The sequence below is a fragment of the Apis cerana genome, linkage group LG3 (genome assembly GCF_029169275.1).
Source record: "Apis cerana isolate GH-2021 linkage group LG3, AcerK_1.0, whole genome shotgun sequence".
NCBI lineage: Eukaryota > Metazoa > Arthropoda > Insecta > Hymenoptera > Apidae > Apis > Apis cerana.
This window is the reverse complement of record NC_083854.1, coordinates 10,981,605-10,997,677: the sequence shown is the minus strand read 5'-3', so window position 1 is coordinate 10,997,677 and position 16,073 is coordinate 10,981,605. Positions and strand designations below refer to the sequence as shown.

At 46.6% G+C, this 16,073-nt stretch overlaps 1 protein-coding gene across 2 annotated transcripts in view; it reads left to right on the top strand.

Moving 5' to 3' along the window:
- Positions 1-16,073, top strand: part of LOC107998104 (neurogenic locus Notch protein) — a 196,827-nt gene that overhangs the window by 25,953 nt on the left and 154,801 nt on the right. For both annotated transcript variants that reach the window (XM_028666933.2, XM_017057142.3), the window contains exon 2: positions 1,694-1,772. In XM_028666933.2, coding sequence (XP_028522734.2) covers positions 1,694-1,772 — 79 coding nt within the window. The remainder of the gene's footprint in view (positions 1-1,693; positions 1,773-16,073) is intronic.

The window sequence follows — 16,073 nt, the reverse complement described above, 5'->3', positions numbered from 1 at the left end:
GCGAGTCCCAAAATTATTTTCCAACGATTTCTTTTTCACTTCCTCGTGCAACGATTCGCGCATTTCTCCTTTTCGAGAGAAGTAAATGCTTTATTATCTTGCGTTTCACCTTAGTCAATATTTATTCGCAACAGTTATTTCGCTCAAGGTTTAAGCGGACACGCGATTCGATCTTGCGAAAATTCGAAAGCGCGTTGTCGCGCGCCACGTTTTCCTCGAACGGCGCGCGGCAAAACCTTGTGAATTCTAAGCGCACGCGCGTGTCACGAGTTGCGTGTGGATGTGGCCAGCTCGGGAAATGTATGCCACTAAGATGACATTTACAAACGTTACAATGACTTTCCGCGTCCCACGCGACACCATAGGCAGCGTCCTTTATTTCTCCAGTTTTCTTTTCCTTTCTTTCCTTTCCACACGCGTTAATCGCGATGGGATCGTTTCATTCGAAAATAAATTGTACTCAAAGGTTAAGAGCTGTCTCATTCCATCGTACCATCACGCTTTCGATAATCGATCCTATCAATTTTTTGGTTCAAGTTAACCAAAGGATTACATCGAGGAGAAAAAGTGCGTTGCGAGGGACTGTTGCATTATGTAGGATTGTAAAGTTGCGCAGAGGTCACGTAGACAAGGCGGAATCCCCCTCCCCCTCCCCAGGCCTCCGTGGCTCGCTGATAAAACATAAGCGCGTCAAGTTGGTCTTGTTGCCTCCCCCCTTCCCCCTCTATGTTAAGCAGTTATTTGCTACGTTATTATGGCCGGTGCCGGTGTGTGCATTAGTCGCTACGCCGTACTTTATGCGGCGCGGGGCACGTTAATCGACTTTTAAACACACGTTCCCCGAGAGTGTGATTTAGCGCGAATGTTATTCGAGGTTCGACATTAATGGTTCCAACGAAAAGGAATACATTAAACCTAAGATATACAAATGTATTCAGGGGGTGGAAATATCCAAATGCTCTCCCCATTGCTCAACTACGCTAACAAGCGCCTAGTAATCTGCATCTGTTCTTCCTCCTCCTTGCTTCGTCAGCATCGAAATTTCGCATCTTGGACAAATCACGCGTCCTTACCTTTTACGCTCTTGAGACGTTCAAGTTCACTTTGATATGATTTCTGCTTTCCGTAATCGCGCGTTTCAGGCGCAGAGATCAAGAAATGTTCGCCTTTGAATCGACTATTTTTTCTCGGGCAGAGGCGCGTTGTGCAAGCTTCTCTCCTTGGCTTAGCTTCTCTCCACGTGACGCAAGTGACGCACGTGCAAGCCCGTGTGAAATTATTCCGAGGGAATGAAATGAGGAAGAGGATGCGCGCGGGTGGCTCGGTCCCCCTTTACACCCGACTGGTAAAAGGTGGCCACCGATAATTTTCGCTCCCTTAAAGGTGACTCCCTTTTTTTCGCCAACTCCCTCCTTCTATCCTTATCTCTATCGTATCCCTCGGGGGTGGGGAGGGGATACACGAAAGTTCACTTTGCACGGCGTGTCAAAGGTTTCTCCACCGGTAACTTGTGCCTTCCCGACCCGTGCTTTAATTGCTCGCTACACGATAAACGTGTAGCTTCGCGTGAAGCTACGAGGAGGAGAGATTGGGAAGATTTTCCGATTCGGAAAATTTTCGTGGATAAAAAAGAAAAAGGAAGAAAAAGTGCAACGCGATGGAGGAGATTGATCAATTTTTCTCACTGTTGCAGGTATCGTGTCGTGTTCGCCCAGCCCTTGCAAGAACGGAGGAGTCTGCGTGTCACCGTTGCGCGGCGAGTCGCATTGCGAGTGAGTGGCCACACTTATTCCCTTATTCTTATTACCGTAATTGCACGTTACGATCCTGAGGGAGATCGGGCGTTGGGTTGTTATGCGTTGTTGTTCGCCTTCGATCGGCGTTCAAAGAGGGAGGAAGAAAGGGAATCGAGGGGATGAAAGGCGGATGTTTCTTTCGAAGAAGGAAACGGCGAGCGAAGCGAATAAAGAAATTTGGGATTTCGAAGCTTTATTATTATTTGAGTTACGATATTGAGTTGTGTAAATTTTTGTCTCAGACGCAAGCTGTAGAAAAAGAAGGTTTATGTTTAAAATCAGCTTATATAAATTACTTTTATCTCGTAAGTTTTATCTTCGTATCATGACTACAAAAATTTGGCAATTTAAATAAACTTTGTCAAATTGATTATTTGGAACAAAGTTATATACGAAAATATAAAAATTCTTTCCTTTCTCTTATAAAGATAAAGATGTTGGTGAATTTATTCTCTTCTCTTCGTTATTTATAGATTAATACGGTAGTCGGTTGTTAGGGAACCATAAGAAAGTTCGCAAAGTATGATTGATTTCGACGCGATGCCGGGAGAAGTGTTATAACGCCGCGCGAGATAAACGAACCACGATCCACCGAAATTGGATTAATCTTGACCGAACTCTACAACGCTCCATCATCAAGTTTCTACATATGGCGGTATCCTACGAATCTACGGTAATCTTCAGAATGTAATTGCGATTCTGAGATGGTGGAGTTACGTACTCGTGACCTTGGACTCTAATCTCGCAACCCGCACCTTTCCGGTTCTATCGTCTCTTATACTTTCCACTCTTATTTCACCTCCTGTTTAATTATCTTACTCTTATCTTCCTCTCTTACAAACTATCCTTCGGACGAAGATTAATTTATCTCTTTCCTTCTCTCTCTCTATTTAATTTTATTAATTCCAGTAACACCTTCTTATCTCGAACATAACATAAAACTCCATCCAAAGTTTCGAAGGAACATCGAAAATAATAATATCGTACAATGCGATGCATCGTACGCTCACATCTCTCCCCGTTCCAAAGTTCCCCGCGTAAAATGACCATAATCCGATACAATAACAAATTTGGCCAGCGCCACTTGACAATACGGTGAATTAAAACTAACGGATGAAGGATCGGGCGCACAATGAGGCGGAAACCACCCCTCGGACGACCGAACACGCTTGCATCTTTCAGGGATACGAAAGCGAGCGTGTGTAGTGCTGTACACACGGAACATGCACTTGCGCAGTTAAAGCGCGATGCGCTTGGGCTTCCTAGGTTCGAATTCATCGCGCGTAGACGGGTCACGTGTGCCGGCACGTGACCCCCATAGATTCTCCGTTCGAAGCGTGCACCTCCGATCGCGAAAGGGGTTCGTTCGCGCGGAAAAATAATATTGTTTTTTCCATCTCGCTGTTTTTCTACCTCGTGTCGTCGAATCGATGTCGCGTTTCCTCCTTTCTCGCAATTTTGCGCTTTTATATCGTACACGTGCGCGTATACCGACGAATCGTTAGAGATTTGGAAATATTTATTCGTACATTTTTGAAAAATATAAAATTTCCCTATTTTCAACTGACCGGTTAGGGGAAGACTCGGGGTGGTTCGTCGACTTGGCTCGCTCACAGCTGTGACTGTTGACCCTTTAAACTTATTCCATCGCCCTTGTACACCTTGAGGAAGGGTTTATCGAACAACATATGCACGATGATGGATGGCGACATCGGCGCATCCCCTCGAGGAACAGGGTGCTATTATGTAGGCATGTGCGTGCGTTCGGATCATGCATGGGTTGACGGTTCTTTTGGAGAGTGGTTAAACGGCTGCGCGGAGAGGGTTGCTCATATGTGCGAGAACGAGAAATTCTTGTTTGCCCTTGGTTCAATTATTTCACGTTTGCGCGTCACCATACGGAATGATTCTGCACTACGTGTAGTACGCGGGAAATATGATAATGAATAAATAGGAAATTTATTTTACAAGTAATAAAAAAGGAACGCTCGTTTCGTTTTCTACGCTGTTTTGAAGAGAAAGAAAAGAAAAAATGGAACTCAAGTCACGCATATCACGTTTGTTATACGAAATTAAAATAGAATTGTACACTTCCGTTCTTCTTCAGTGTCGCCTTCCCGCCTGCTTCTTTTCCATACGTACATGCCATGGTTTCTAAGCGTTCGATTAATAGCAATCGTTGCCATCCGTTCCGTCGGGGAAGTGTTTACTCCGCAGAGTTATCTGTTGGAGTTGTAACGATGTATATTCGTACGTTCCAGGACAAGTTTTCACGTAAAAATTCGATCGACTCGATGCGACATTGTTCGACGATCAAGAGGAAGACTTCGGTTTGTGGTAAGATATATCACGAAGTCGAAGCTCGAGGCCTTTGTTCTACGAGTGAATGGATCTAAAGGGGACACGACACGATCGACAGAGGATGACGAAGGTTGCCGCGCGCTGTCAAAATACCCGTTCTTTTTCTTCGCGAGCATCCTGCGGTGACCGCGCCATACCGCGTTATCGTCCGCTCAAAGGCATCTTGTTTTCTTCGGCCGTGCGTGTGCACTTATACGCGCGCAAACCACACAGGCCGGTCGAGAGAGCACGCGTGTAAAGACGGTACAATTTACTCGCGGTCATCGTGCTACACGGCGCTCTATCGCTAGCGTTCATCGACAACGTACAGTATCCTTTGGCTTTTTTCCCGGTTTCGCGTCTAAGAGATCGCCGGTCCAACGATACACATCCCGTGGTAGCGTAATTTATTTTCCAATTATCCGAGTTTGTACGACCATTTTCGAGTTCCCTGTCTAAAACGAATCTAAAAGTCGAACGATTAGAATTAGATGCACGAAGGATCGAGGGATTAGTCTCGTATCGCGGCGCGTCTATTTCGCCTAGCGACTGGAACGGTCCACTCTCTATTTGCATTAACGATCACCCAGATATTGAGCACCCCTGAACGAATAACTCCGTGCCCGCGGGGCCTTGGATCGTGCGCGCTCGGCCGTGATCGGGGATCCTCGCCCAGACGCCAGCAATGGGACACGGGGAGAGAGAGAGAGAGAGAGGGAGAGACGAATTGGGCCCTGGAGCGAGAGAACACGCGCTACGCGCGCGTGGAAAGAAGAGAGGAGCAGCGGCGGTACGCGAGGGAGAAAGCAGGAGGGAAGGAACGCGGAGAAGGGCTGGGCGAATGGAACGAAAGAGAAAGAGGGGACACTGTCTGAACGTGAGCGCGCGTTCCCACGCCCGCCGCGCATGCGCCGAGTATCCTGGCCCCTCGTGGACCCCTCGGCTCCCTCCGCGAGTAATCGGTTCTCTTGCACTTCCACTCCTCTCTCTTTCCACTGGATCGAACCCATCCTGCTCTCTCGCTCCCTCCTCCCGCGGCCACGTACCTCCTTCTCCGACTCTCTCGCTCCCGCTCCACCGCTCTCTTCTTCCCTCTGTCATTCTCCGTCTCTCGCTCCCTTCAGACATCCGCATAGATTCAAGTGCGGACGTCTGCCGTTCTTTCTCTCCGCCACGTTCTTTCTCCATACGCTTCTCGTCCGCGAACAATATTCGTTTCCACCACTTGTCTCGCCGCGGCGACCGAGCCCCAACGTTCACCTTCTCCTTCCACTTCTTTCGCCTATCAATAAGCTGCTCTAATTATCTTCGACCTGTTTGTCAGCGGACGTCGCCGATTCGAAGTGACATCGGTCTCGATTGAACGCGCAGCGTAGCTTTTGTCCCGTCCCTTTTTTCCTTACTCCGCGCCAGGTATAATACATATATATACGTATTGGCTTTACTCCGCGACACAGTTTGATATTTGCCTGGAAACGCTACGATTCACGGAAACGAACAAAAAAATATCGAAATATGGAAAAATCTATGGAAAAAGAGATTTAACATGATCGAAGTTTGGATACCTAGAACAGATATTGGAAGTAGAAAACGATCGAGCGAATATTTGTAGAGCAAAGATGGAAGGGAAGGATGCCGAGTCTTTGGAAAGGCAAATTTGAAAGAAATGCAAGACCACGGAGCAGAATAAGAGAGCGGTTCGCGGGATGTTTGCAGAACCTCCACAACCCTTCGGAACGTGTTATTTGCGAATACCTACGAGACGGTTTGACTCGTTCTCGTGAGAAGCCGAGCTTACGGTGCTCTGTAACTATTTCCACTGAAGGGTAACAAGATTCAGGAGAGCTCGATAAACTCGATAGACTCGTTCGATTTCTAGGCTCACGCCCCCGTGTCGAATCGCAGCATCCTCGGTGGTCTGTTTGTTTTCGAGCAATTAAACCATCGATTCGTAGAAACGTTATTTCCGCCGGAAGACGCCGCGATTTCACGAGCAATCGTCTCTCGTTCGCGCAGTTCATTTTTTGGATCTAGAATACGAATTTCCTTCCAACGAACGAAGTATCTCTCAGCTTTGCGCCTACATCAGGAACGAGAAGGTTCGTTTATTAGCCGCTCCGCCAGTGTTGTCCGACAATAGTAGCGGTTCGAACATATCCCGTACACGTTACCTCGTTCTGGTCACAGAGACGTCTCCTCCTCGTTAGTGGCCCAAGCGAACGCCGACGTCGTACTCGTCGCCGACGATGCGCATAATGAAGGGCCAGCAAACGGAACCGTTCTGCTCTCGCACCAACGTGCTGATTGCCAGCGCGAATATTGTCGTACAGTAATGGGTTTGTTCGAAGAAACTCGTGGTGAGCAGAATTGGCGGGCTCCGTGGGAGGGGGGGAAAAAAATGATTATTTAGCGCCAATTAGAAACGGACGCCTAACGATTCGAACGGCGAGCGTAATCCTCTCTCCTGCTTTTTTCTTTCCTTCTTCCTTTCTTCCCTTCTTTTTTTCCTTCTCCCCTCCCCCATCCTATGACCCAACGCGTTGTCTCCCCGAGCCTTCTTCGTCTTCCTGGACAAATCGTACAACTTCCATCGACTCTCGATGCGGTTGAATAACCGACTCTGTCGAGTTGACTAAAACGTGACTCGTTGTTTATCTTGTTCCGAGTGTGTGTATACAGGCGTGCAAGTTAACGCTCGAGAATCACTGTGCATACTAATTACGATACTTTTTTCGGTATACGGATACACATCGTATATACATCGTATATATTTAATTACACGGTTTTAAACAGCTTAAACAAACAAATTTACGAAAACATCTTCGTTGCAATTTACTTTCCCCTTCGCGAGAGGATTGAATTTCGATATTTCAACACACAAGAATTCCAACAAGTAGGATGTATTCACCATTAATCGTTAGAGATTAATTCAATCGTAATTAAGATTTAACGGCCAACCGAATTCAGAGATCCCGTTGTCCGTTCAGCGATAACTTTAACTCGAGCATGATTGCCCGGTTAATAAGAAAGCATCGCCGCGCGAAGATAAATTTCATCCTTCTATCTCCCCCGCTCTATACTCATACCCCTTCCCTCCCTCTCTCCCTCTCTCTCTGTGCTCCTCGGTAGCGTAGCACGGTAGCTCTCTCTGCTCAACTCGAAACGTCCACGTTACACGCCTGGATACAAGCGATCGCCATGCATTTACAAGCTTTTTACCTCGGGTCCTTGCACCCGTTCGGTTTTCGAAATCGTGCGTACGGAAATCGCGGGGGGGGGGGGGAAGTAAGGCGAAAGAAAGAAATGGAAGAGAGGAGATCGACTTTTAATTACGGTGCGCGCGCTGGACCCGAGCGAGAGAAAACAAACGCCTCTCCCTTTCTGCCGAGCCACGCGAATTTTATCCCTTCGTGCCGCGACATTAATACATCGCGCGGTATTAATGACTCGTGTCGAGTTATACCGATGTGCCGGTATCTCGCGAGATCGGCTGTTTCGAGAGACGGAACCTCGCAATCGAAGATTAAGAAGTTCAAGCGGCCGATTTATTAGCCCCTGGCCGGTATGAATGAGTGATTAAGCGACGCGTTAAGTAGGATTCCAGGCGGTACAAAGAGGAGGGGAGGAAGAGGGAGGGGGGAGCGACGATAAGCGGCGTGGTATATCCATCCCCGAGCCGAGGCTCGATTTGCATTATCCGGCATTGCGAGCGTGGAATTCTTCGGTGAATGAGCAGCAACGAGGGAGAGAGAGAAAAAATTCATCGAGGAAACTGTAAATTATGCCTAGCTGGTAATGTGGTACACCTTGAAGTAATGGGAAAGTGAAGTGGAGTATGGAGTTTTGAAAAAAAAAAAAAAGAAAGAAAAAAGAAAAAGAAAAGATACTGTTATTAAGTTGAAATTTTCTTAGTCATCTTTCGAGTAAATACGCAATTACGAGTAGAATGTGCACGAGTGAGTTTTATATCGTTGTTACACATATTGTTGTATCACGTGAGAGGTGTATGGATATTAAAGAAAGATTTATCGTTTCCGAGGGTATATAATTAATTATATCTCGGATTTTCTACCGTTTCTTCTTCCTGGAAAACCTTCACGAAACAACGTGAAATTCAATTAAGCGCAACCGAGAAGAAGAAAAAAAGAATCGTTATCCGTACAGCGAACAACACCTGTCTATCTGGTTTTATCTGGTTGAAATAGAAACAGCGTGTTCCGATCATCGTATATTTCGTGCTTTGTTATTTTTGAACTAATTACACGCGATACGAGCTTGCGATTCCCAACTTCGTTTCATTCTTCCACGCTAATTATAACTTTACTCTCCATCTCGAATACGTAAACCAGTTCGGCAAGCCAGGCCCAATGCGGAGAGAGATCGGGGAACGACATCGGAGGCAATTGGTCGGAGGCGACGCTCGACGGGTAATAATTACCGGCGGTCGATAAAGAATGCCGATTTTCTCGGCGAGAATGAGGGCCGAATGTCGAGTACACTTCCAGTTCCTACCTAATCACAACGTGTTTTCTTCTTGATGCTCCAGTTAGGTAGCCCCAAAGTCCTTGCGATCAGGCCACAACCACCTGCGATGTAATTGCAGCCTCCTTTCTCTCGTTCCCTCTCGATCACCGACTCTCCTTCTCTCTGTCGGTAATACCCTGACACCGTTGGCAGGAGGAAGGTATACACTCTCCACCCAGTTGCACGAGTAGATCCGATAGGATCCGTTCACGGTGGCAAACGCATCGACAAAGACCCATCGTGGCGGACGAATCACTGGTTTCTATATATGAAAACGGGGGTAGGGGGATGATGATCGAACCTACCTACCTACCTACCTACCTAGCTCTTGCGCACCAGTGGTATTCTTCTTGGCACGGCATAGAAGAACAACCGTGTGCCACGGTGGTGTTTAAGAGCGAAGGAACGCTGATTATACGCCACTAACGCCTCCAGCTACAGTCTGCATGTTAAGCGTCTTTTTCCCGCACCTCCCATGATTAGGGACGATCCTCGCACGGTCATTCTTTCTCCTTCTTTCCGAACTTACGACCCTGATCGTGCGTCTTGTTGCTTTTGTCCACGAAATAGCAACCTTTCTCTCGCGTTGCGACTCCTTCTACCTCCCAGAGCCTCTAAAATTTACCAAAATCGCTCCATTCGTAAATGTGCATTCGAATAATTGCACCGATAGATTTTTTTTTGTTCGTCGTCAATTCTATTTTCTCTTCGTTAGCACAACAACGCGTATCGACAGTTTCCACTCGTTTAAATCGTTTCCTGTTCCCTCCTCCCTCATCCATCTTCCGTTTCAAACCGAAACGATTAGCACGCTAGAGTTCAACCCGGTCCTGGTGTAACTTTCTTCGACTCAGGAGGATGCATTCCGTGGACCCTGGGTCCATTTGTTATTCCGCCCCTGGTCGAGGCCAGCTTTTCTCCAGCTGCACATATCCCTTGTCCACTGAACCCATGTTTTTCTTCCCCTTCTCCGTAACGTGGAGAATAACCTTTTTGCGCGCAAAGTATCGCGTCTATATACCTCGCCCCGCCTCCTAATAATCTCATATTCATTCGAGGAACACGCTTGCAGAGATATAAATTAATGAATCCCTTTTTCTTTCTTTCTTCCTTTTTTTTTTTTTTTTTTTTTAATCTCTCGTATCTCTCCTCAAGCGCATTAAATCATTGATAACGAGGAGCAAACCCTTGAATGATCCGTATCCGCGAGGTAATTACGCGAGGTATCATTTTCTCGGCCGTGGACATCGCGTACCACGAAGAGAAGTGGTCCGTCGCAAATTAATTCCCCCTTGTCCGACAAGTTTGTAATTGGCGCGGATGAAGCTAGGCCCGGTATCGGGCCGGCCGGTTGGTAAACAAAACTGGACGCCAGAGTCGACTCGAGTCCGAGTGGACGAGGCCAAACGAATCATCGGGCCAGATAATCCGTATCTACGATCGAATATCGTGGCACGATCACACCCGCGTGCCATTCCGGTTAACAAGCTACGGGCTTATATCTGGTCGTCGATATCGGTGTACCTCTCTTCGCGGATTCGTTTTACAAACACCGTCTATACGATAAGTCTATTTCCTTTAATGAATAACGCGGCGTTTGTTTCTTTTCTCGCTCGCATCGGCTCACGATTCGCTATTCACCTCTACTGAATTCCTAGCCCAACGTTTCATTCATTGTTTCGTGACTATTGGCTTCGTCCTCTTCCCAACCATGTATTTTTCCAAGCGTGGAAACGTTCTCTCTCTCTCTCTTTCTCCCTGCGTATCCGCACATTCGCCTATTTCTTTTCCCCCTGCTGTCCCACACCGTCGAAAATCGTACACGTACGTAGCCCTCCCTCGATATCTCTCAGCCTCCTCTTGCGCCAAGCGAACGCGAAAGCGAACGCACAGCGCACACTGTGTATACACGTGTCGTGGAAGCACACGAGCGTTCGGCAATGTGTCGGTGCATAGACGCTCAAAAGTATCGGATAGAGTGTGCCGGGATTCGCGACGTTATGGTGTAGATCGCCGCGAAAGAACCAGGTTTTCGAGAGTGTACGCGGTAGAGTGGTGCTCGCCTCGGGCTCTGTCTCGCATACCTGAAGAAGAACCTGCGGCCCAGCCGTGTTATTAAAGAACCGGAGGGCCGTCTCCTCTTGCTGCTTCTCCTCTTCACCTACCGTGGCGTTCCGTTCGTGCCGTTGATGGCCCAGGCCTTGCTTCGCGCATGCGCGCGTCGGGCATAGAATCTCTATACGCGAATCTTACTTTTTTCTTTCCCTTCGACCTTGAATTATTATTATTATTATTTTTTTTTTTTGGCTCGTTCCAGTAATCGACCGAGGGTCTTCTCAGGTGTTCGATTCGTTCTTGGCAATCGGCTAATTTACGTTCGCAAGTGTGAATTGCGTTTGCTTTTGTCCGATTGTTGTTTAACGAAATGAAACGTGCGCATTGGTAATTTTACACGACGCGCTGGCGACACTTCGGTGATTCGATTCGCAGCGGTACCTTGTTACGAACGTCGTAACACCGTGCACACTCTCTCAACAATTACAATTACCCTTTCGATCCACCAATTTCTTTAAATCCTCAACGCGCTTTCGGGAATTAGTTTATCGGTAGGATCGTTTCGAAATGGAACGGCGACCCGAAGCGAGTTTATTTTAATTTTTAAACGACGATGAATGACGCAACGAGATCGATACGATTTAAATTCCTTTTTTCTTTCTCTTCCTTTTTTTCAAAACGGGAGGCTATTCCTCGCAATTTTCTTTCCTTTCGTTGTTATAATGTAAGGCCCTGTCGGGCATATTGTACTCGAGTTGCAACACTCGCGGCCAAGATGCAAAAGCGTAAGCGTTCGATCGTTCGATCCCGCCGTCTAGAATCGAGACGTTTTCCGTTTCTGCGGTCACGAGCCGATTCCGGGCCCATTATCGCGATTAAGCCTCGCTCGCCCTCCACCCCCGTGCCCTCCACCATCGCCCATATGCCGTGCTGCTGACGATTATGGTAATAATACGTTTGCGCGTATCGCAACTTGAAACAATGATACAGATACCAGAAGGCTTCTCTCCGCCTTCTCGTCGAAGGTCTACCACGGGAACATCGCACAGAGATATTTTGTAATTCGACTCGTCTCTCTCTCTCTCGTTCGTTTCGATTAATCTGCTTGGAGAATTTTATTTTTGGAGGCTAGCTAGTGGATTCGAAAAAATAATCGAATATCTCTCTAGCGTGTGATACATAGATACGCAAAACTTCCCTTTTTTTATGATATTTGTTTAATCGTAGGGGGGGGGGGGAAGAGATAAAATATAGCAGATGCAAAATTTTCCTTCCGCCCTGATAATTTTATCGCGATATCTATTCGATTCGGAATCGAGGAAGATTGGCAAAAATGAGGGAGAGGCAAGATTTTCCTTCCTTTTTGATAATTTTATGGAATCGAGGAGGATAGGTAAAAAATAAGAGTCAACAAATTTTCGTTCATAAATTTTATCTCGTTAATCTCGGAGATAGAATTCTCCGAATCGAGAGAGAAGACGAAGAGTCTGTCGATCGAGGTTCGATCACGCTTCGAGTCTGGTTAAATCGTTCGTTACAGCTAATTGATTTTACGAGGCGCCCTTAGCGGAAAGTATATTTCGAGAATTTCTATCGCGCTTCGAGAGACTTCGTCGTACGCGGGAAAATTGGAACGATTCGAGGGGAAAGGAAAAAAAATATCCGTTAAAAATCTTCACTGTGCAAAACCGTGGACGCGAACAGGCTATTGCTTGGCTATATTGTAATAGCGCGTGATTGAGGTATATATACTCATCACTATTCATAGGACGAGCACGTTGGCGGTGCTGCAGCTTCGTTAGAGCTATCCCACCCTGTTCCGCATAATGACGTAATTAGCGCGAGCCCTTGGTCGAAAGGGCTGCCCGTACCAACCTTCACCCTTCTCACGCTTTCGTAATGGCTCTCGCACGAAGTCACCTGAAAAACTAGCGTCGCGTGCGCCATTAATCCTCGTGCCGATTAGAGTATCTCTCCGCTCCGAACCTTTGTTCCTCGTTACTTTGTTCCTTGCCGGAATATATTTAACCGACGTCATCCAACGTCATCAAATTAAACTTGACGATTTTTCCATCAACTTTTGCTTTGCTTTTCGCGAGAAGATCGCGTTTGAGCGAAGTTCGGTTCCAGTTATTCCAGCTCGAAGGGATTCGAGGGAGAAAGAGATAGAATTTCGTTCATCGTCCTTTCCAGATCTCTGCTTTTGCAATCATCTGTACTTTATCAGGATCGTCAAGTGGATCCTGATAACTCCACGAGTGTAGTTTTACGAAAATTACTCGAATAAAATAGTCGCATTGCGTACAAGGGGAAAAGAAAAAGAAGAAATATAATTATTTCTAGTAGAAAATATCGACAGATCGAACATAAAATTGAGCAACTTCCTTATTAGATCCTGTTTAAAAATCGTCTCATGACGCAAAACCGATCGAACGAGCCAGCTTTAATTCACGCCCTTTCTTTCCCCCCTCCTTTCCATCCTTTCGACACACATAGACGCACACGCAGACAGATATCCGCAGATAGTTTAAGGCGCACGTAATCGAATGCGCGGAGAAACGGCGTACACGGCCGATGTCACTTCGCGCATGGCTGCCTCGCAAACCCGTGTTCCCCGCGATATTTGCACGCCGAGTCACGATTTTCTTAAGCTGCGTGCTCTTATCGATAATCGAGCCACCGGGCGAGTCGGTGAAAGTTTGAGAAACTTTGGCCCGGACTTAGAACTCGGCTCGGCTCGATATGCAGAGCGAGCTCGGCCTCGAGTCGAAACGCCGCTCTCCCCGCGATCGATCGATCGATCCGAAGCGAATTCTCCATTTCCATCCGGATTTCCATCGATCGCTTTTCCGTTTCCTTTTATTATCAACGATATTATCGACGAGCAGCAATATAATTCATAGATCTGTCGACCGTAAATTTGATTTTAGGAAAGAATTCGTACAAGCATCGAATATGCGCGTGTATCGAGTTTCTCTGCCTCGCGTTGTGTTTCTAGCGCACGTGTGCAGTCGCAAGAATGGGTACTCCGCTTCCTTTTTCGAACGTCGACTTCTCCCCTCCTCCCTCCCCTCGGAAAATTAAGTCTCTCCTGGAAGTCGTACACTTTCATACCACGCCACTTTTGGCAAGGTTTTTTCCCTTAGTTGTCTCTGTCCACCAGTTCAAAGTGGCCGACGTTAGTTAATCTCCAAGGATTATCCGCGTGCTCGCGTATGGTCGATCACCACCCGATCAATCGTCGTTGCTCGCGACGTGAAAATGCACGAATACGAATACCGACTTAGTTTCGATCGATTGGATCTATTTTATCTGGCTGGAAAAATGTCGCTCGGAGGAAGACTTGTACGTGTTCGAAGAACGTCTCGTTCCCGATAAATGAAATTTATTTAATACTCGTTTCAATGGTGAAAAAAAAAAAAAAATTACCGAAATAATGGAGCACTTTGACGATACTTTATAATCGAATTACGCCGTGTGACACAGTTGTCTTTCATGAAAAAAGCCGCGATGCGTATTTATATCGGTGCTCCATCATCCGAGCCGATTAAATTATCGGCGGCCAAGCGTTTATTAGCCATTTCTGGGCCGGCTGGAAATGATTAAACGCGGATGGAGAGGAAGGGAGGGAGGTGATAGGCACCTTAAATGGTAAACACCCGAGAAACTCGGGGATCGTTAAATTCGAGCGTGCATACTTGTGGGAGAGAATTGAGAAGCTGGTTAATCGAACGAATCGTTATTACGTTCGCGCCTTGTGATATGAAGATATTATTATATGTAATTACATCGAGTGAGAAAAATAAAGGGGAGGGGGGGGGGAAGAGAAGTGGAGAGAGGACGAAGAGTGGGAAGAATGGGTAACGGGTTGAGGAGACTCGCGTTGCCGAGTGACTCGCAGTTTCCATTGGCGAGTCTCGACAATTTTCTTAATTAAACGGCAAAGTAGACACCGCTAGGAGTCGCTCGTCTTCGGATTTATTTCGTTACCTCATCCCATTTGTCATTATTCGAATTGGAAGTCATCGCTCCTTTTCATCGCTCTCTCCCCTCTTTGCTCCGCTTCGAGCGTGAATCTCCTCCTTTTTCCCCCTTCCCCTTCTCTCCACCCTATTCGCTTAGTCACAAATAATAATTAGTTTCCGCGACTTGGTTCGCTAAATTCGGTCGTCATCCCAAATTGCTCCTTCCGCGCGAGCCTCTTGTTTGTTCCTTCCTGTGGATGTCAAAACATACAAGTTTCAAGTACTCAATAATTGGAGATCGGGTGTAAAGAATCATTTGTGCGGCAAAAATGTACTCGAGAAAGATCGCTCGGCATTCTTTTTGCTCATCTTTTACTATCGAGTGAATCTCGTGAGAAACAAATTTCCAGAGAAAGATGCGCGATAACTCGAATCGCTCGTCGCAACATGCATCTTATTCGGAGCGGTTACAGTCGCGTGTAGTAACAACGAAAGGGTTAACAAAGAGTACAAAGATATAGGAAAGAAAACTTGGAAATAATACGAATCTCTTGAAATAGATTCCTCGACGTCGTTTGTGAAATCCTCGCGTATGGAAATTTTGTTTTCCTTTCCCAAATTTCGAGTTGGTTTCGCGCGATGAAAATTTCCTTCTTTCTCTCTCTCTCTCGAGGCAAGTTTGAAACACGGGTGGAAGGGAATCGCGCGAAAACGTGGCAGGTTTTATGCTCCTCTGTTTACCGAGTCATCTAGCGTGCCCAGTCAACGAGGTCAGAAACACGATGGTGTTGCGATGCTGATGACCCCTACCCATCCTCGCACCTCCTCTCCCAGCTCCTGGAAAGTCTCGGTCGCGTTCCTTCTTCCTCCTCGCCTTCCCTTCTGCTTCCTTCCCCACGCGCTTCAACCACTCTCCCCTCAACGCCGCCCGTGTTTTCGCCTCGCGCCTAGGATTACAACGTTTGCGCACGCCTTGTACCACCACCACGCTTCCACGGCCCGTCGAAAGTATACGTACAACTTCGAAATAAAAACTTTATCTCCACCGATAGTAGATGTACGTAAGACGTAACAAGATTCCCCGTTTCGTCGATAAGATCGTGTGTGTATATATATACATCTCGAGATACCGTGATGGCCATTTTGCCATCTGCATATAATAATAATAATAATAATACTAATAATGATAAGAATAAGAATAATAATAATTCATCGCTGTTCGCATGGGAGGAGGAATTAACGTATCCAGTGATTTTGTTATCTGAACTGGAACACTGGAATTGTTGGAAAAAAACAAGAAAAGGAAAAAGAAAGAAGTGGTAGCTTCGAATGTTGAATTCCTGCGTAGTTGCGTGCGCGCGAAACGATTATCTTCCGCGCAGGCCAGCGTTCG